General features: G+C 44.1%; 1 protein-coding gene across 2 annotated transcripts in view; it reads right to left on the bottom strand.

Annotated features, from left to right (window-relative positions):
• Window positions 1–9,986: 9,986 nt before the first annotated feature.
• PTBP1 (polypyrimidine tract binding protein 1) overlaps window positions 9,987–22,272 on the bottom strand; it is a 53,684-nt gene continuing 41,398 nt past the window's right edge. For both annotated transcript variants that reach the window (XM_074939789.1, XM_074939790.1), the window contains 6 exons: window positions 21,760–21,908; window positions 18,940–18,973; window positions 18,343–18,435; window positions 17,668–17,884; window positions 13,878–13,955; window positions 9,987–13,415 (listed from right to left, as the gene is read on the bottom strand). In XM_074939789.1, the coding sequence (XP_074795890.1) occupies window positions 13,283–13,415; window positions 13,878–13,955; window positions 17,668–17,884; window positions 18,343–18,435; window positions 18,940–18,973; window positions 21,760–21,908 (704 nt within the window). In that variant the 3' untranslated portion in view covers window positions 9,987–13,282. The remainder of the gene's footprint in view (window positions 13,416–13,877; window positions 13,956–17,667; window positions 17,885–18,342; window positions 18,436–18,939; window positions 18,974–21,759; window positions 21,909–22,272) is intronic.

Raw genomic sequence — 22,272 nt, 5'->3', positions numbered from 1 at the left:
GGGAAGTCTGAGCTGGGAGCATTTCGTATCCACTTTGCCCAGGTGTAATCGCTAAAAGCAAAGCCGCAGGGAAGACAGGCCCTCAGACTTCCCCATGTGTGACAGGAATCACACCTGAGCTTTGGCACCTGTATAATCCACCGGCTTACGATCCCATCAGCACCGTAGACTGGATCGGGGCAAACATTTTAGAACAGCTGTTGCTGGCTGGACTGGGATGAGAGAGACCTCCGGGCTCTATTCCTAGCTACGGCCTGGGCCAAGTCCCTGTGTCTGCCCGTTGTGCTTGTGTCCCCTCCCACCGTTTAGCTGTCTTGCCCCCACAGATTCTACAGTCAACCCAACAAGGACCATCTCACTCTGTAGATACACACTGGGGCCCTCTTCTTGCCTTGTCTAAGTCTTATTTAGTTGGGGATTGGTCCTGCTTTGAACAGGGGTTGGGACTAGATGACCTCCTGAGGTCCCTTCCAACCCTGATATTCTATGATCGTACAAATAAATGATCAAAAAGTGCCCATAAACCCACCTGTAACCACGTGCCACTGCCGATGAAATGACCTTTTCCCCCCAGCTCCATTTGCTGGCTAGGACACATCTGCAGTAAGACCGCAAACTCCTCACAGGAGGTCTCTCTTTGGGAAGCAACCAGTATATTTTAACCCCCCCGCCAGTAGGATTCACATCAAGAAACAAATTGGTTTGTTCTTGTAGACACAAAATTTTTGTGAACACTGCAGACACATCACACCTGCCCTGTGGCTTCCTAAAGCACTTCAAAGGCTGTTGCAGCCTAACTGGGTTGTTCCATGTTGCACTAGTTTATTCTTACGGTTAGTGGCTACAGCCCCCGGAGCCAGACCCCTTTGTGACAGGCCCTGCCGGTGCAAGCAGAATAGAGCCCCTGCCACCAGAGAGCTCAATCTAGACTCCGGCTGTACTTCAACACAGCAGGTGGAGAGTCAGCCCAGGCTGGGGTGGAGAACAGGGAACAGTAAAACAAAGGTCCCAGTTCTCCTTTAACCTGACCCTCATGCACCCACTTACAGCAGGGCAAAGTGGGTAGAAAATGCAATCAGCCCAGGATGATAGCAGCATTTATACCCACTTTTCCTTGGTGAGAAACGATTACAAGGTGTAGGACAATGGAAAATCCAGCTCTGTGTCAACAAACCATGTTATGACCAAAATGAAGCCCTTGGCAGCATAGAGCGTGGATTATCCAGGCTACCTTCCAGGTAGGGGGTGGATCAACTAGCAACAGGGGATGGATCACTTGCTGATTCCCTGTTCTGTTCATTCCCTCTGGGGCACCTGGCACTGGCCACTGTGCTAGACGGACCTTTGATCTGACCCAGTCTGGCCACTCTTATGTAGGTAGTGGCTGGTCTATACCAGAAAAGTAACATGGTTGCAAACTCCCAATGCAGATGAGCTTCAATTGGTTTAAACCTCACTTCTGTTGATTTAGTTTAAAGCAAGAAGATACATCTACTGAGGTCAGCAAAATTAACGAAGTATAAACTAGTTGAAGTCTGCTTGTGTTAGGGGGTTGTTTTTCAGCCTGTTTTTAAAAGAAAAAGGGCCCTGTCTGTACTGGAAAGGAAAACAGGTCTCCCCTGGGCTTCTATTGGTAATATGGTAGCGTCCAGCAGAAATCAGGCCACTGCTGTGCTAGGAGTTGTACATATCCAAAGGGTATGTCTACACTGCAATCAGAGGTGTGACTGAAGCACCATACATATATACACACCCAAAATCGCTTTGATCTAGCTAGTGCGAACAATAGCAGCAAAGTTCCAACTGTAAACCCTGTCCATGACCCTGGAGCAGCTAGCCTGTGCCATGGCTTTGGTCCTATTGTTAGTTGTTTGAAGTCGCTAGATCAAAGCTGGCTTGCCTTTGTCCATAAGTGCTGCATTCACCCCTCTGATTGCACGGCTGACACACCCATAGTGACAGTCACAGCCGTGAAACGCTCACAATCGAAGACAGATCAAGGATGGGTGGGGAAAGAGGCACAGAGCAAGGTGATTTCCCCAAGGTGACACAGCAGGTCAGTGACAGAGCCAGGAGCAGAACTGAGGTCCCTGCTCCCAGTGCAGTACTCCAAATCCAGCTGGGTGCATTCTGCCATATACACAGTGGCTGCAGTTGCTCTGCTGTTGGGTCTGTTCAGAAGTTCACCAGGGAGGTTCCTGTCACCTGAATCCTACTGTCAGACCCTACTGTTACCAGCTGCGATTTTCAAAGGAGCCCAAGGGATGAGGCCCATCCCCTCGCATGTCTCTCTCTCCAGTGCTTAAACTCAAAATCCAGACAGCCCATAGCTACATTACAGCATTCCGCGGGAAGGGGTGAAAAGAGATAATCTGGATCTCCCACAGCTTTCTCCAACCCCCTTCCTGTCCCTCTGCCTTTAAGATTCTACAGTAGAACGGCCCTATTAATTCCTTTCTCAAATCATGGTGACTGTTCCTGGAGAACTTGAGGCACCTTAGAGACTAAAATTTATTTGAGCATAAGCTTTCATGAGCTACAGCTCATTTCATCGGATGCATTCAGCCACTGAATGCATCCGATGAAGTGAGCTGTAGCTCACGAAAGCTTATGCTCAAATAAATTTGTTAGTCTCTAAGGTGCCACAAGTCCTCCTGTTCTTCATTCCTCGAGAGAACTTTTAAAGGGTTTTGTTTTCCCGCACAGAGTCAAGGCTATTGCACATACAGTCCAGTAATTCTCAAGCATCATTGGTCCACACCTTCTTTAAAAATTGACGTTTGAAGTTCCATTTGCAAATTTCTTTTAGTACCCAATTATTTTGAGCCTTAATAGGCTTACCTTAAGCATTTCCAGATAATTGTAAAATAGATGCTGTCAAGGTTCCTTCCCCACTCTGAACTCTAGGGTGGAGATGTGGGGACCTGCAGGAAAAGTCCCCTAAGCTTATTTTTACCAGCTTAGGTTAAAACTTCCCCAAGGTACAAATTATTTTACCTTTTGCCCCCGGACTTTATTGCTGCCACCACCAAGCATCTAACAAATATATAACAGGGAAAGAGCCCGCTTGGAAATGTCTTCCCCCCCCCCCAAAAATCCTCCCAAACCCTACACCCCCTTTCCTGGGGAAGGCTTGATAAAAATCCTCACCAATTTGCATAGGTGAACGCAGACCCAAACCCTTGGATCTTAAGAACAATGAAAAAGCAATCAGGTTCTTAAACGAAGAATTTTAATAGAAGAAAAAGAATCATCTCTGTAAAATCAGGATGGTAAATACCTTACAGGGTATTCAGATTCAAAACAGAGAATCCCTCCAGGAAAAACCTTAAGTTACAAAAAGACACAAAAACAGGAATATACATTCCATTCAGCACAACTTATTTTATCAGCCATTTAAACAAAACAATCTAACGCATACTTAACTAGGTTGCTTATTAACCCTTTACAGGAGTTCCGACCTGCATTCCTGCTCTGGTCCCGGCAAAGGCATCACACAGACAGAGAGACCCTTTGTTTCTCCCCCCCTCCAGCTTTAAAAGTACCTTGTCTCCTCATTGGTCATTTCGGTCAGGTGCCAGCGAGGTTATCCTAGCTTCTTAACCCTTTACAGGTGAAAGGGTTTTTCCTCTGGCCAGGAGGGATTTAAAGGTGTTTACCCTTCCCTTTATATTTATGACAGTTGCTCAAAATCAAACATTTTAGGCTTCCTTAAGCATCTCCGGTTTCTTGTAAAAGGAACAATGAAACAGCCATTGCTACTACTTAGGTCTTTTGTTGTACACAATTGTTTCTTGTAATTTGAGTGTGCCATAAATGACGTCAGTATATTTCAGTGGGTGCGGCTGAACTACGTCAATGGCTTGACTTTTTACCTTCTTCAATTTAAATTCAGCATTGCTGCTAATTGTATCTCGCTTACTGCTGAACATGAGCCAGGATCTTGGCTAGAAGGGTGGAGACTTTACCTGGGCAGCCGGCAGCTTCAGATCCATGAGCCCTCTTGCTCCTTCGGTAGCTCTGGACCCTTGGATACTGGCCCTCCAGTGCTGGGCAAGCCACATTGGGGCTGACCCAGCTGGAAAGGGGTTTAAATTCCAGCAAGTGAGATTTCCTTAGTTTGTAGGCAGGCTTTTATCCAGCATTGCCAACTGGCCACTCCAGCATTGCCAACTGTCATGAATCTTGTGAATTTTGGTGTGTTTCTTAAAGGCCCAGCTCCTGGAATCAAGACATTTGCAGGAGGATCTCAGCTTTCATTAAGGAAGTGTGTTTCTAGCCCTCAGGGTTACAGAAAAAGCTTGAAAACGTGAATTAGGGCACATGAAAGACTCAGAAACCAAAGAAAAAAACCAATTTTAACAATCTCATGATTAATAACCAATAATGATAATTAATCATGATTTTTGGGGGCCTGATTCCTGATTTTTGAACACTCCAGGTTGGCAATACAGCAAACCTACTCCCCAACAGAGACAGGAGGGAGTTCCCTATGTCGCTCCTGGCTCCCAATCTTGCAAAGGCCAGGATTCAGCCTCTGCAGGAAAGGGAGCGGAGGGGGAGCTCCTGCTCTGCAGCAACTTCCTACATGGGTGTAAGTGTGCGCTTCATTTCAGGGCTCCCTGCAGCTGCAGGTTTTACAGCCACTCTGAACTAGCCCTGAACACACATGCCTTGGTGCTCAGGTGACGTGATACGGAACTTAGAAGCCAGCCTCAGTACTTCGAGTCACAAGGTGGCAGCAGCTCACCTTGAATGGGGTGACAGGTTTGGGGCTGGGAAAGTGCACTGAGGAGCACACTTCTGTACAATGGGCAGCAGCCCCTGCTCTGTAAGGGAAACAGCCCTCCAGTTCAACTCCCGGTATAGAATTCAATGAGACTGTTGGAAGGGTCATGGAGGAAAGTATCATTTTTGAACTAATCTGGCAAATGCATTGGAATATAATCATTTTTAAAAAGTTTTGACCTCACTATCAGAAGATTTTTATAGCCTGCACAGTAATAAGCCTGTACTGAAAGGTTAACACTAGAAATCTATCCTATGCTATCAATTAGCATCCTTAGTTCTTTAAAACCAGCAGGAAAGGAGAGACTACAGGGCCAAAAGACAACCCAATCAAAGACTGAACCAAGAGATAAGGGGCTTGTGGCAGGAAAGGCAGAGGTGGAACAGTAACAGATAATCCAGCGCCACTTCTACGCATTTAGAAATGGGGGGGGGGGTTGTAAATCATTGACACCACCTTGTGGATCTCTTAGAAGGATGAAATGCTGTAAGATAGTCTAACCTCAGCACAGCATGCTGCTCAGGCCTTTCCAAGTCCACCCGGGGCACTATGGCGGAAAGGAAAGGTTACACTTCCCCTCAAGCGCTTAGGTTTCTTCTTGCTGGTGCTGCGAAGAGTTTTGTGAACAGCAGAGAGCCTGCTGAGAAACGTGCTCATTCCTGGGTCAAGGGGCTTGTAAGCCATACAGCAGCGCTTTAGGCACATCTGCATTTAACCGCTTCCGAAGACAGAGCTCAGTGCCTCACGGAAGTTATTGATGCAGACAGGTTTATCCTTTTGTCGATATCACAGTCTGCAATAGACGCTGGTGGGAAGAAATCTTGCTGTGAGAGGCTGCAGTAGCAGCCGCCGAGGTGCCTCCATAGCCGTCACACTCCACATCGGTGTGTTAAGACAACGATACATACCACTTTTCCATCTTCAGAGAGTTTCACAAGCAAGGCCTTGGCGACAACCTGACTGTGGGGCATTTTGTCTTTGCAAACATGGGTTCGACTGCACTGGCATTAGCAACACTGGAAGTGCTAATGTAGAATAGGTGCCAATGTTTCAAACATTGGATCAGATAAACCTGCTCGAAGGAGGCTGAGGACACCATTTACAGCCCTGTTGATTGGCTGAAGTTTGCAGTTTCCTTACTGTAGGCTAGACATACATAGACGCTTTGGGAAGCTGAGTTTCTCACACTAGTGCTGGATTGTGAAGTTTATTCAGACTGCAGGGAGAGAGATGCTCACCAGAAGGAGGTCAGAGCAGATTGCACCTCTTGGATTGTGCAATTGGTTAGATCAAAGCTTTAACAAACCACACGTGTATGACAACTCTTACACACTTTCCCTCATCTCTCACAGCCTTAGTCACACCTGGTCTTATACTTCACCTGGGCAGCATATTTGTGTTGGAGTCTCAACTGGCAGGTGCAGGGGTCTTAGCGCTCTTTGACTCTGAGCAATCTAAAAGTCGCAAGAGACTAGTGGAACTTATTGCACATTGGTACAGAGGGAGTGACGGTCCAATTACGAGCATGTGAATAGGAAAAAGAGCTAATTCTAGGGCTTAGACACAAACCTGGAATAGAAACTTCCATCATATATACACATGGGTTTATGCCCAGACCAGAATGCACATCTGTTCTCAAGCAAATGCATTGTCCCCTTGGCCTCTCCTACCCTCCACCAGATCAGCATGCCTCAGCAAGCTAGTTTGAAGATAACACCCCTCCAGCTGGTGCCAGGTAACAGCTACAAGCTAGATAAACATCAGCCAAGGGCCCTTTAAAGAATCCTCCTCACCCAGCTCTCTGCATTGTGAAGCTGTGCATGCCCTGGGCCCCAGCCAAGGAGTTTCCATGGCAATGAGCCAGGCTGCTTAGCTGCATGTGCAGGGAGAGACAGGAAGTGTGTGTGTGTGGGGATGGGATGGGATGGCTGAGGGGAGCTCAGGAGCCATGCGTTCGGACAGCCGCAGCCGTCTCCATGGAGATATGGTCCCAACTGTATGCTCCTGCCTGTCCCTTCAATCGATATTTGCTTTGCCCAGAGTGGCAGATCTGGGAAGGCATAATTACTGCACCAGACAGCTGATAATTAGCAATTCATTACTGAGAGGGACAGGAATGCAGGACAAGCCCCGATTCCTCCCCTCCTAGGCAATCTGTCTGCTCTAGGAAGCTCGGTATTTCCCTTTCAGGCACCTTTTCCAAAGGGGGGAGATCCCCGAACACCACAGACCTCAGACCAACAAGCCATAGCAGAATGTGGCTGGTAGGATTACAGCACAGCAGAAGGGCCCTCCAGGAATACAGACCAACTTCTCTAACTGGAAGGAAGAACTAAATGGAAAAGGAAACAACTTTTCAAGACACAGCAGGACCCCGTGGGGCTTATATGTGCCTGCTGCGCCAGAGGTTGGTCCTGGCAGAAGTCAGAGTCTGAGACCTCCTGGATTACGACTGGGGAGACTGGCTGGATCCCCTGATGCTCGCTCAGCACATGGGGCTCTCCAGACCTCATACTCCCCTGCGCGTACTTCAGGAGGTGAGGGCCACTTTGCCGCCCGCTGCTCGGGTTTACCTCGACCAGGTCCTAAGAGGGCATGCCCCGCCCACCCCCCACCCAAGGCCCTCCAGACCTTTTCATCGGGCCCCTGCCCTGTGGAGCTGACCGACCCCCCTGCCCCTTCACTGTGAGCCAGCTACACGAGCTGCAGCCAGTCCATTTCTGGACCATGCCAAGAAAGCATCTATACACGCTCGTGCGCCACACCCTTCACATCCTCACCCTCGCGTCCTGCCCCAACACAAAGTGGCGGGACCTCCTGCCACCTCTAGAGGGTGAGGAGCCCTGGTGGGCCGGCCTATATTCCACCCTGGTCTTGAGGCTCACCGGGGATATCAATTGATGGCTCTTTCATGGAGCCATGAGCACGGGCGTGTACTTGGCACGGTTCACCCTAATCCCGGACACCTGCCCCTTTTGCGGCATGAGAGAAACCCTGGTGCACATATACCTGGAGTGCCCCAGGCTGCAGCCCCTATTCCGGATCCTCACAAATATTTTGTTAAGATTTTGGTTGCACTTTTCCCCTCACCTCCTTATCTATGCACTCTCTATCCATGGCCCCACTAAGTCACAGGACCTCCTGGTCAACCTCCTCCTGGCCCTGGCTAAAGTGGCCATCTATAAAACCAGGGTGAGGAGGTTGGCCAATGGAGTCTCCTGTGACTGTGGGGCCTATTTCTGATCCTCCATCCGTTCACGCCTCCGGGCAGAGTTCCTCTGGGCAGCGTCCACTGACGCCTTCGAGGAGCAGTGGGCGCTGTCCGGGGTTCTCTGCTTGGTGTCCCCGTCCGGTTCCCTTCGTTTGACCCTTTGACTGCACTCCTGTCCCTGTTCATTAGTTGTCCCCTGTAATTATTTGGTTTTCCAGGCCCTGTGTAGCCCCCTCTTAGGCTGGAGGTGTGTGGGAGGGATCCTTTAGCAGTGGGCAGGCTTTGCCCACCCACTTCCAGGATCCCAATAAGGCAGCACAAGTGTTGTCCAAGGGCCAAACCTATGTCTTTGTACCACAAACGCAATTTATTCAGCATGGGTGAGGATCATATGGGAATTACCTGGGCACAGTTCCTGTGCTCCATTTGCTATTCAGGAGCACTTTCCTCTTCTACAGGGAAGGTCAGGTCATAACAGACTTCCTGACAGTAATTAATGGCAAGGACAGAGGATCTACTCTGCCTAGAGTCAGACAAAACTATCCTTTTTGGTTAACTAAATCTTTTGACATTTGGCACTGGGCTACAGCCCTGGTAACCCCCTCATCAAAAACAACTTCTCTTGCACACTACTTCCATGAATAATGATTAGCTCACCGGCTCTGGTGGGTGATGCTGCTTATGGCTTGCATTACATTTCCAATGCAGCATGAGCACAGGTGGGGGAAAAGAGGCTACTGCAAATCTCATGACACCTTAGGGGGGAAAAATAATCTTTTCCTTCTATTAGAAAAATGAAAAATTTGAAAAATATCAGCTTGGCAACGCTGGAGGCTGGTCTTACTGATCTGTCTACAGAACAGACACAGGCAGAGTGATGCAAATGTGCATTAACCCACCACTAAAAAAAGGTTAAAAAACTGCAGAGACCCAAATATGTATTTTGAACCTAGTTCAATGAGCTTTTCTACCACCATGCTTCCTGCCCCTGGGGAACGACTAGTCAAACGCAACTGTGTTTTCAATCATCACTTACTAGGGTCCAGTGCACAACAATGCAACCCATTGGCCTGCACCAACCCTGCCTTCCTGTTATGGACAAACTACTGCAGTGACAAGTCTCTGGCCATTTACAGCACAACCTATGAATAAAAATGACAGTGCATGTTTTTCTCAAGCATTTCTCAGTCACTGTACGAGAGTCCAGGGATGAAAGTTTATTGTCAAAGAACTTAGGCGAGATGTATTAATGGAGCAGCCATCCTTCACACTTTCATAGAAATGAGAATACCCATTTTGCCCATGATATATCAACACAGCTTTGTTGAGTACAGTCTAGTTTTAAGTGTTTAGATTACCACAGCTTCCCTTGGGAAATTCACTAACAGATATTTTTAATGAGATGAAAAAAACATTTCTCTTTTGTTGGGTTTACACTTTACATCCTTAAGCCTCCAGATGAACTGGTTAATGTTTACCTTTAGTAAGCTGGAACTGTTAATTCACTGAGTTGGTCAAGAAACAAATTCTTATCTGTCATTATCATAATCACCAACTCAGAGACCCAGAATTGTGTGTCTGTCTGTGCAGGTGCACACTGAAATCACATGCAACGATCAAGAGCATCTCATATACTACCTCTGAAATGTGCTATAATGGTGCGACTGGAACAGGATTCTCGCTTGGTTAGAAACAAGAACATAAGCAGTGAATCACTCACTGCTTTAATATCAAGCTAACCAAAAAGTTTACAGACATCTCTAGAGCAGAATACTGCAAAGGCTATTATGTTTAACTTGAAGGTTAGGTTATTCCATGGATATTAGCTAGAGTATATGGAAAGTTTAGGAACATGAAGTAAAAAGTGTTGGAATGTGACAAAGGCAGAGCATCAGTTAAGGACCCTGTAACCTCATACCTCTGAACTTCACCCATTCAAACATGGAAGGACTGGAGTGTGAAGAGTTTGGAGTGGATTACTTAAATGTGCTATATTTTCCCTTTCTGGCTCTTAATCTGGCTCTCATCACCCTTGACTCAGCGTAGCCAAAGATGCGAATGTAAACACTCCACCAGCCCAGAGGTATGCGAAAGTCAAAGTTATATAAAATGAGGCAGCTGAAATTACATTAGAAGGAAAAATCAGAAGCAAAAACAAAAAAAGCACAATAAAAAGATAGGAAAATCAGAAGCAAAGAATACAGAAGAAATTTATTGAAAGCACAAGTACAGACTGGCCAATAACTGCTTTCTACAATCTGAACAGTAAATAATAGATCTACAGAAAGGTACAAAGTTTGTTATAAAATAGTTTTAATTTCAATTCTTTTTGCATTACAAACATTCTTTGAAAGAGGCAATGGAATTTTGATGTTGTGTGTGGTCACCCTCCCACAATACTGAACCTGTAATAGCTGTTATCAAAATATACAATACATCTGTTCACCATAAAAAACTGGGTTTTGCTGCCCCCTCATGTCTTACAACAGGTATAAAAAAATTATAAATATTTACACCCTTTTGTTACTCATTCTTTACATGCAAACATAGGGATGCAAAGGATAAACCCACAGTTGTCTGGGTTCTGGGGTCACCTCAATTCATTTGCTTGCATCTTACAAAATATATAGTCTGTTTGCTGACCGATCCATGTGAGCAGCCAGCAAACAGGTTTAATTCCAATAACCCTCTCCCCAGTTTCTTGGGTGAGGTTGATTGAATGCATTTAAAAATTAAACTGCAGCTGTTCCACTTGGGTTGCGCATGGATCTCTTCATGGCAGAATGCTGCTTGTGGCATGTTCAAGGGTGCACATTCAACAGCCAGTGTCCCCTAGCTACAAGGGAAATTGTTTTACTGTTTTTGATTTGAGGGAAGGGAGATTAAGCAAATTAACTCTGGTTGATAGCAATTACGAGAATGACAGTTAATTTGCTCTATTGAGTGCAAGATGCTGGCCAAGGAAATCTGGAGCTTTTCAGATAAGGAGATCATAAGACTTTTCTGTAACAAGCTTATAAGGATCTATGGTAATTGGAGCCTGCATCTACTTGTTAGCTGAGCCCTTTTTTCAAGCTCAAAACTGTGGGCAACACTATTGTTTCATTTAAGATGGCTTCTAACTCCTTTCAGCCACAAGCAAGGAGAAGATGAAGATAAGGCAGCCCAGTACTACCAAGCTCATGCCAGCAACCCAAGCTGAACTCTCACTCAGACATCACACACTTCTCCAGCATAGTTCACAACCACAAGAGCTCAGAGAGGAACTAAGAAAGGTTAAGACTCTGCCAACCCCTCAGTGACAGGCAAGTCAGGAGCTTCCATGCTAGGCAAGGAAAACAACTTGCAACACAAAGAGAGACAATTAAAAAACAAACTTTGGTCCACTATTTGCAGAAAAACCCTGAAAAAGTATAAGATTATTGTTATTTTTGCATCCAAACAGGTTGCATGTTAAAGGGAAATGTAAGGCAACATTGGATTATACAAAATAGAAGGCAGAACGGCACGGGAAAGAGTTGTAAGCCAGAGGAATGGTGTTTCAGTTTAACAGTGGTTTTATCATTGGGAAAAAACCAACTTGCCGCATTCTTCTACTTTTAACAAATTTCCTTCCTATAACTTAAAAAGATCTGGGCTTATAGGTTTAAAAAAAAAAAGTAAAAACTTTAGCCTGGTCCATTTACTCAATCAAAATCAGAAGTCACTGGTGCTCACTACTTTGAACACCTTTTGCTTTTTAAAAAAGCTCTGCTTAGCTTAACATGTTTTATCGGTTTCATTACATTACTCATCCTCAGTCATGACCTCAGCCTGAAACTAAATTCCTGCCCTACAGTTTCAATTACAAAAAAAGAATAAAATAAGTACAGTATACAAGGGTAATACCAACAAAAGGAGTAAATTTAGATTACGTTTATATCATCTTATTGATCTATAAAAAAGTTAAACTATTTCTTTTGCATATAAAGAGATTAGAATATTTGGTCAACTGGAAATATTGCTAGGCACAGATGACAGCAACTGCATCAAAAAGTATAATACAAGGATTAAAACAAAAGCTCAAACGCTGAAGACATGCTACAAGAATGATGGCGGAGCTACACTGGTCTTAATTGCCAAATTAGGGGCATGAAGGTGACTCAGATGAACACCTTTCTAACCATGGGATATCCAATAATTCTTCAAATCCTAGTCAAGTGTTTAGATATATGTACAATTCAGACAAGCTCTACTCATTTGTTTTCTTCACAAGTGTCCAACAGTGGTTAATTTTATAGCTTGATCAAGGCTCTTGTGAAGAGGGAGCCTGTCAGCTTGCTACCAACACTGGAATATAATGAGACCATAGGAATGTTTCCCCACGCAGACCTTTCTGCTTAGTTTGAATGAAATAATCCAAGCATTTTAATTAACTCCCACCTAGAAGAGTATACAGACGGAGATAAAACCACATGCGGACTAGAAAAGTAGCAAGAAGATACATGATACTATGCAGATTATTAGACAGTTCATGGACAGTGGGACAATCAATTGCCTAAGGAATTAAAGCCAAATATTTTCTTTATCCACTCTGCCAGCTTTACTTGTCCTTCATTACGAGTTGATCCAACAACCAGAACTCACTTGTTCTCCTCAACTCCCCCAATCTAATCCTTACAGTTCAGATGATGTTCTTTCCCAAATAAACAGAATTTAAGGCACAGGATAGCAGATGCGCAGCTTAGAAAACATTACCCTAAACCCCTTTGCACTGGGTGGGTTAGGATCTCCTGCACACCATGTACTTTGCAAGATCCTGAGTCAAAGGCGCTAATGTGAATTCACACAGTGGTTTCTGGGTCTTCCAAGGCTTGCATGGGTAAAGAAAATAAAAAAGGCATCAGTGTGAAACCTGATAAGCTTGTTAGGATCCATTTGTTTTTGTTTTTAATGGGGGGTAGGGGGAGAGACAGAGGGAGGAAGAGGAAAATTCCCAGAGCAGTTTCCAAAGTGTAAACTTTAACTTGTGATTTTTTTTGTTTGAACAGCCATCAAGATTGTTATCCCATCACCGCAAGGTTAGCAATATGAATTAGATTTAATTTTTTTAAAAACCGGTAAACTGATTTCTCTTTAAAAAAATAAAATCTCTGGTCTTTAAGGTCACTTCAGCTGCATTTTTAAAGTGGCTTTTTTTTCTGGAATGATGGAAGTTGTCTCCTAGCATTCAGCCCTTTAAGGTCAGGACTGAACCCATGAGGTTTTAGTCAGGTCCATTCTGTCTCATGCCTTCCAAAGCTTTAAATGGTAGACTTTGAGAAGGACACACGCAGGTGGTGATTCTCACCAAGGTCATGATTATGGAGCTCGATGAGTGACTGAATGGCTTCTTCCACAGAGCCCATCTGGATTAGAGCCATTTTACGGTCCTTCCTGCCAAGAAAAGTCAGTTAGTTATAGGACACGTTTGGTACTGTCTGTGTAGCCTCGCTCTTGCTGACTCAATAGAAGTTTTCTTGTCTGATGCTGAAGGCCAAACAGACATCTCAGCGGGCAAAACTGCTCATTAAAAGATTTATTCCTTTCCTCCCACAGGACTGAGTAGTCTCTACAATGAAAACATGCATCCAAGCCACCAACGCAGTCATCTTAGACTAAATTTCATCTCCAGAACTCTATGTGCACTTATTATCCTTGCTCCCATTCCCTAACCCAGATATATCAAGGAATGACCATTCCATACAACCAATAATTCAGCCAAGCTAAATTTCTGCTCTGAGACCGTCACTACCCAGCGCCTTTAGCGCCTTCAAATTTGTGGAGAACTCACTGGTAGATTTCGTTTAGCTTTACCAGTTTTCCCCCAAGAGGACAGTTTTAAAATCTTAGACTTACTGGAAGAATTTGAATCCCTTCACCATCCCACCATTGCTTGAGAACAGCATCTTAAGGTCTTCTTCAGTTATCGAAGGTCTAAAAAAAGTCAAGAAATTAGTCAGTTTTCTAGTCAGCTGGCATGAACTAGGAATTTATGCCTTAACTATACATTTTACGAGTTCCTTTTCTAAACTCTTTTCTACTGTCGTCCTTGCACTGGCATCCAAGATGTCAGACTGTAGAATGATGGATAAGCATTTCTTCTTGCTACACATGGAAGATCGCAATTCCCTTACTCCTCAGTGAGTGAGTTATTACTTTGTACTATGAGAAGCATTCTGGTAACATTACTGGAATTTAGATTGGGGATAGGTTTCAGAGAGGTAGCCGTGTTAGTCTATCAGCAAAAAGAATGAGTACTTGTGGCACCTTAGAGACTAACAAATGTATTTGAGCATAAGCTTTTGTGGGCTAAAAACCACTTCATTGGATGCATGCAGTGGAAAATACAGTAGGAAGTGTGACGGGGCAAGGCCAGATGACTATAGAAAAGTAGTGGGAGATAGATATATTAGCTCCAGGCTCCACAAATCCCTGGTACCAGGATAAGTGAAATGGCAGCTGCTCCAGGTCAATTAAGACACCTGGGGCCAATTAAGAACTTTCCAGAAGGCAGGGAGAATGCTAGGTTGATTGGGACACCTGAAGCCAATCAGGGGCTGGCTGAAACTAGTTAAAAGCCTCCCAGTTAGTCAGGTGGGTGTGCATGTCAGGAGCTGTGGGAGGAAGTTGTGCTGTTGGAGAGACTGAGCAGTACACACCATATCAGGCACAAGGAAGGAGGCCCTGAGGTAAGGGTGAAGTGGAGCTTGAGGAAGTGAGGGCTGCTGTGGGGGAAGTAGCCCAGGGAATTGTACATGTCATGTTTCTAAAAGGTCAGCTACCATAGCTGATACTATTAGGGTCCCTGGGCTGGAGCCCAGAGTAGAGGGTGGGCCCGGGCTCCCCCGCCCCCCCTCTGATTAATCACTGAGACTGGGAGACAACAGAAACTGCAAGGAAGGATAACTTCTCCTCACCTCCCTCGCTGGCTTATGATGAAAATGGCTCAGCAGACTGTGACCCTTGTCTCTACAGAGAAGGGTTACGTGGAGGGTCACAGTGAGCCTCTGAGGCTAGTGAAATCCGCCAGGAAACGCGGGACCCACGGAGGCAAGGACAGAGCTTTGTCACAGAAGATACACACACACCCCCCATGAAAACAATGGATGTTGGCATACCCACTATAAGGAGAGTGATCAGTTAAGGTGGGCTATTAGCAGGAGAAAAAAAAGCCTTTTGTAGTGATAATCAGGATGGCCCATTTCCAACAGTTGACAAGAAGGTGTGAGTAACTGCTGGAAATGGGCCATCCTGATCACCACTACAAAAGGGTTTTTTCTCCTCCTGCTAATAGCTCACCTTAACTGATCACTGTATTTTCCACTGCATGCATCCAATGAAGTGGGTTTTAGCCCACGAAAGCTTATGCTCAAATAAATTTGTTAGTTTTTAAGGTGCCACAAGTCCTCCTCGTTCTTTTAGTTGGGGATATAATCAGTCCAGACTCTTCAAAAACCTTAGTAACATGGGTTCGGAGAAAAGTAAGTGACTACCAAGAGGTTATAAAGCAGAGCTAGCAACAAGCTGCACCCTGATAACTCCACTCAGTGCTTTTAGCTGTAGGAGGCAGGGAACATGGCATTTGCTACTTGGGCACCTAAATAATCTCATTTATGGGGAGTGCCACCTGAGAAGGCCCCACAGATCCAAAGACATGAACTAATTTGAGCCCTCCTGAACTACTTTCAACTGTACATCTAGGGAGGAAGTCACCCTCTTTAAGAGGTCCTGATGAGCCCCGTAACAGTGGGGGAGGGAAAAGGGGGGGAAGAGAGAAAACACAACCTGCTATTGCCTCCTCAGACGGATGAGGCAGAACCCAAGAATGGCTGAGGTGGACCTCCAAAGAAGGATTCACTAAAGCAGACTGCTCATGTTTGGTACCGAGCTTGGGAGTGACTTCCTGCAGCTCTTGCTGCAGAGCTTAGTGATATCTACTGGAGGATGTGCAGAGGATCTGGAGGCACGAGGAAACTCCCATGGGTTCCAATATGGCCACTAATATGGTGTCAGAGCCCAATTTCTTCCCAACCATGGCTCCCTACAAGCAGACTAATAGAGAGGTTCTGCTGGATACCAGGGGTGAAAACCCTTGGGAGAGTGATGGCTTATGCAATGCAGCTGTGACACAAGATTCATCTTCCAACTTGAACTATGAACTGGAGTCATCTGAGCAAGGAGTTGTGCTGGCAGTCCGGAGAGGATGGCATTAAGGAAATCATAGGTGGCTTGCCATTCAACAGCACCGTACAAGAGGTATCAGAGTGGCCAGAGGTGCTCCTGGTACTTGGCACTGAACCCAAGGGGCTAGCAGATCTACGAGTGTCTGCTGGCACCATGCAAGAGGATTCTTGAACCGCTGGCAAAGCCAGCGCCAAGAGACTTAGACTGGGTGCCATAGTATGTGTCTCAGACATTGATGGCACTGGCAGATTCTCTTGCTGCTGCAGCAGCAAAGAGACAGACTATAGCACCACTCAACTGGAAGGTGCTCCCTTAGAGATTGGTCTCCATGGCATCAGTACCTGTGCTGGAGTTGAAGACCCTGCCGGAGGTGCACTGATATGCACCAGCGTCTCAGCACCAAGCACACACTACCCTCCTTTCCAGCTTGTTCACTGGACTCTGGTGCTGGGGACCTTGATTTCCTGGATGCCAAATACCAGGGTGCAATCTTCCAGTCCTCATTTTTCAGTACTGGAGAAGGAGACTGGCACTGAGACTCTGCCATGACTGGAGGAGTACTCCTAACTGAAACAGAGGCATTCCATGCCCACCCCAAAGGGAAAGGAAGTATAAGATGCAGATGTGGCACCTGCCCTGGTGTGTGCTTCTCCTAGACACTTCAGGCATCAGCCTCTTGCATCTTTCAAGATCTGAAGCCTGGGGACCAAAGCATACCAGGGCACGTGTGTTGGTACCTTGAACGGGCAAGAACCACGAGTGTACACTAAGTACACTAGTACAAAAAGGAAACCTACTAGTGTAGAACTACAATATGACTAAACACTATCAACTATTAATGAGTATCAATAATATACAATAGAAATGTTAAAAAAAGAGGGAAACAGAAGCAAGGTAGAATGCTCCAACAACTGTCACATGTGGTAAGAAGGAACTGAGAGGGGGTCGGGGGCAGTTCTGTCTTATATCACCAAGCAGCAATGCGAGGCAGAAGCGGGCGCATGTGGCACTCCAAGGGTACTACTAGGGGAAAAAAATCTGACTCAAGTTCACTGGACGCATGCACACCCGAAGGAGAATGGACATGTGCAAATCACTCGAAGAAGTGCCACCAATATCAAATTATTTTCTAAGTGAACAACCATAGAAGCACAAACCTACTCAAGGACTGATGACTAATGGGACCAACTTAGACAGCTGGTGTCTTCAGGTTTCTGGAAGAAATGGACCTTAGAACTAGAAATGCTGTGGGGAAATCTAGATGAGTTGACATAATGCAAGTTAGCTCTTGCATGTGCACTGACAGCCCCCAGTTTAAGATGAATGCGGCCAAACTCAGCTATACCTAGAGAATGAAGATCTTAAATTAATGCTCCACAGAACCTGGTACCCAATATCCTCTTCACTTGCAAAGTGTGTCCCTTTTTCAGAGCATATGTACATTCCTTACATGGGTACTTACGGGATATTGGAGAGGTGAAGGGTAGCAGAAGGCGGGAAGATATTCTGGAAGTTTTTGGAGCCTGGTTTCTTGAAACGATGTAGAGGAGAGTTTCCATAGTCTTTAGTCAATCCTTGGTCTTCCTGTCCCTCACGGGGAAGCTGTACTGTCTGATGCTTGGACAGGGTGATACGGATGGGTTTCCCATGAAGCTTCTGACCATTTAAGTGACTCATTGCTACAACAATTAAAATATAGCGTAAGGGAACAGAAGTTGAAAGACTAGTTCAGGCGGATGTTTAACCCAAACCTAAAATTCCAATCAAATCCACTTCCCTATACAGACTGTCCAAACACCAAGACACCTATCAGTATTACTGTTTATCCTGCTCTTTTTTATATTCTTTGCCCTCTCTCATTTTACAATTAGCATACTGTCCAGCATAAGAATATCTACTTGAATGTAACAAACCCCAGCCTACTACAGAGGAAAGCAATTCAGCGAATGGACACTTATTCTGCACCTTTTGAAGAGTAACATTAGTACTGACTATCACTCTTCCACAGAGGAGGAATTTATTGCTAACTTGACTGCCATAACAATATGATCCATAGTTGGATGTTAAACCTTTAAACAAGCAGCAGTGCTATGAAAGACTGCTATGCTACAACAGTGATGCAACAGAGCATGCTTACCAAGCTGGGCCTGGTTTCCATCAGCCATTTGAACTAAGGCATTCTCCTTCTTATTAAATAAGATCTTCACCCTTTGCACATCACCATAGACGCCTTCAGAAAGTGAGGAGACAAGGAAAAAAGTCTTTAGGCAGGAAAAGAAAAGTCTCATCTAACTTTATAACAAATCAATTCAACACCAAAATCATCCACAACCAGACTGATCTCATTCCAACCAAGTTTACTTATTCTGCTCTACTTAGGGGGAGAAACTTATATGCAGCAGAATAATAATGGAACAATACATTAAAGAAAACAGATACTGGGTTTCAGCAAAAAGAAAAAATCTAACTGCCAAAGGATTGAACTGGACAATATAGCATGCTACCACAAATTTTAAACTCCTATAAAAAAGACATGCAAAGCAATAAACCATGCATAACTGAACATAAAAAATAAAGGCAAACTAAACTAAACAGCAAACTATGTAACAATGTAAAAAAATGAAATTATGCATTCAAAAATGGCAAACTGCAAACTGTACATTTTTGAAGTATCAAAAAAGTAATCTCAAATAAATGAAAAACAAAGTAATAAAAAGTGTGAATAATAACATACCGAAAAGAATAAAGAGGCATTGGGGTGTAACTCTCTTTAGAGAACAGCAGAGCAAGGCAGCGGAGGGACAGGGAAGAGGTAAGGAATCGAAGGGGAGAGCGAGGTTGCACAAATCGTCCACAACGAGGAAGGGCAGAGTCCCCGCAGGAAATGGCGAAATTGGTTGATGGATGATGAAGTTTTCAAGATGGTTAATATTGAAGGGCAGGTTGGTTTCCGAAGAGCAGGGTTTTTTGGAGGGGGGATTTTTTTTTATTTTATTTTTTGTTTCAAGCAACAACAGGAAGCAGAAGTACCGTGCAGTCAGTTGGCAAAGAAATTCCGGATCAGGGGAAGAAAAAAAAATTCAGGGATGGGGAGAAAAGAAAAAGTAGCAAAAAACACAGGTCAGTAAATACATAAGGAATATGTAGTGTTCCATCAGTCAGATTTACAGATTTCTACATACAATACTTGTTTTACAAGAATAGTTAATAGGTTTTACCTAGTGGAACACAATGATAAAGAAAAGCATTTTTACTTAAGATATACATAGAAGGTAAGAGACAATATCACTGCGGAGTGACTTCTAGAGCGATAACATTAATATCCCAACTGTCCTTCTCAAAGCAATGGTTCAAGACTTTTTTGGCCTCTAGAAGAGGCTGAAACCTGTACTAATGGTCAAACTAAAAACAGTGTGACGACACTCTGAAGTATCTGCTTAAACACAGGAATGTTTAGTGGAGATGATGTGTTGCACACTTCACTGCAACTAAACTAAAGGAGTGCAGTCTCGACATGAATCACTGCTTTCAAAGCCAAAGATTAACTAGAATAACTTCTGAACCACTGCTAACTATATATCAGAATGAATTGCTAAAGGAGAAGTGTCTGCTGTAAGGGGACACTACCACAGGCACCGGAGGGGAACTGAGATTTCCACATACTCAACACATTAATGAAGCAAGTATCTTACTGCAGAGGTCAGTGTGCCAATACTAATCAGCGAGGGTAGTAAGCAGGAAGAGCCTGTCCTCCCAAGGCACAATGATAATTCAACATGCAGGCAAACACCAGCACACACAGTCTACAATAAACACTGAAAAACAATGCAAATGGAAGAAATCTGGACCTCTCCCTACCAATCCCACATTAGCTCTTAGGATTTAGAAAGAAATTTCACATATTACTAGAGGGAGAGAGTCACTCCAGGGAAATACAGTCTCTTAACTGTCTAGTTGTTGCATAGGTAAGTTTCTAAAATACTGATTATACAAGCAGTGAAAAAAGTTTAAGTCTGTTAGTTCACTATAGGTATCAAAGTCTCTCTAACCCAAAGACAAGCTGGATGGATAGTGAAGGGGTCATCAAAAAATGCAAGGCATGATGTAATTGCTTAATTCCTACATTCAGGCAAAAACATTTGTTCACGCTGTTCAGAAATGGTTCTTTAGAAGCCTAGTCAGCTCACAAAAAAAAAATCAGAATTCCAAATTTTAAATGCCTACACAGAAAAATGGATTATGCTGTGCCTGTCATTGACACCTGGGCATAGCACATAACATCTGGAATCAAAGTGCACCTAATTTCACAATATTGATCTGAAAATGATAATGCCAGACCTTTGCCAGTTAAGGGGTTCTCCATTTGTTTTGTTTAGGAAGTCACTGTTAACTCCTGAAGCATCACAAGAATTTCCACTCTAGGGACAAGTTCTAGCCTGTAACCAGAGCATCCTGACTGTGCCACTGGCATTATCTCATGCCCTGAAGAAAACAGTAATGATAGTCAGGTGAATAGAATAGTCTGAAATTTGATAGATTAACAAATTTAATGAATTAAATATTTTGATTCCTTATCTCATCCAGGCTTCCCTTTTGAAGCAAAAGAGGTTTTACGGTTACTTTGACACGTCTGATAAAAGTTTTATAATTACACGTAGTAGGAATTAAGTTTTATGGGCAGTCTTACCAGATACAGTAAAGCATTATTTTTCAGGCAGTAGAGACTTATCTTCTAATGCACACAAACTGAAACACAGCCTACACTTTCAATCCAACAAGCAGCCAAAAGTTGACTTAATAGAAATACATTTAATTCTTAGCAAATGATCTTTTATATTTCATCCTTTTTTTATTAGGAAGGATTATTCCAATTTTACTTGCCTTCATTTAAAAAAAACCAAAATATTTTCAACTCTGAGAAAAGTTAAATGGAATTGAAAATGTAAATTTGAGAGTTAAAAGCATAAAGAAAGAAAAACTTCAAGGAATCTTGGAAAGGAAAAAAATACATGTGCGAGCACATGGCAGAGGAAACACTGCACAGGTACAATGAAGCCAAGCTGGCGGGGGTCAAGACATTAAACAAAGAGTAGAGGGCAGAATGAACTCTCTGTAGTTCTGAATTAATGTATAAAATTAGAACATGCCAAGGAAGGAAGGGAGGAACTTTGCTATTCTGTGACCCAAATTACATGAGATCCATGGGAGTGAGTGGGAGATTGTAAAATAAATAAATAAAAACACAAGGGAGGGACACACTGTAGCTTTATGGGACAAGAGCAGACAAGCAACACCCTTGGCTATCAACCAAGGAAGAGCAAAGATTTCAATTTAAAAGATAGACCTTCCCATTTCCCTTTAGTGGCTAGAGTATTGATCTGCTTTGAGATTTAGGACTGGCACAGCACATTTCATCTGCTTTTCTAGTTTTGCCGTTTCCGTTAGGACACAGTAAGATTTCACTTTCAGTAAGTTCCACCACAATCTTAGTGTTCAGAAAGTGAAAGCAGAGGTAACTGGAAGGAGAAAAAAGTGAAATTACAACTCCACTAACCTCAGGGTTCAGATTGCTAACCAGCAGAACGGAGTTCCCTGCCCCAGTGAGGCCGGGAATGCCCATCCGTCCTGCTGCAGCCGCTGCAGCTGCTGCTGATGGGATAGCCAAAGGAGCAAGTGCTCCGTGAACATTTGGAACTGACAAGCCTGGAAATTAAAGAATATTAGCCAGTAAAGAAATTAACAGCATGTACTCTAATGTGTCTGCTGCACTAGAATGGAGTGCTTCAAACCCCACCAATCACAGTCCAAAAGCATTTACTCTAATAATGACAAGTGCCTCCAATTCTGGTACTACTAAGAAGGAAATAGTCATCGGTTCCTCTAAGAGTGTATTTCGCTCTCTTGTGGTGCCGGCTGCATGACAGATGTCTCTGGATGTGATCTGGCTGGTTTTAACGTTTCACATGTTCCACAGGCTGCAAAACTGTATGAGCACAAAGCCTCAATTCTGTGGGTTCAGGAAGGGTGCTACAAGCAGTGCATTTGTAATGCTATTCCAAACAATGCA

This window comes from Natator depressus, chromosome 25, assembly GCF_965152275.1.
Source record: "Natator depressus isolate rNatDep1 chromosome 25, rNatDep2.hap1, whole genome shotgun sequence".
Taxonomy (NCBI): domain Eukaryota; kingdom Metazoa; phylum Chordata; order Testudines; family Cheloniidae; genus Natator; species Natator depressus.
This window is presented reverse-complemented; position numbering and strand designations above follow the sequence as displayed.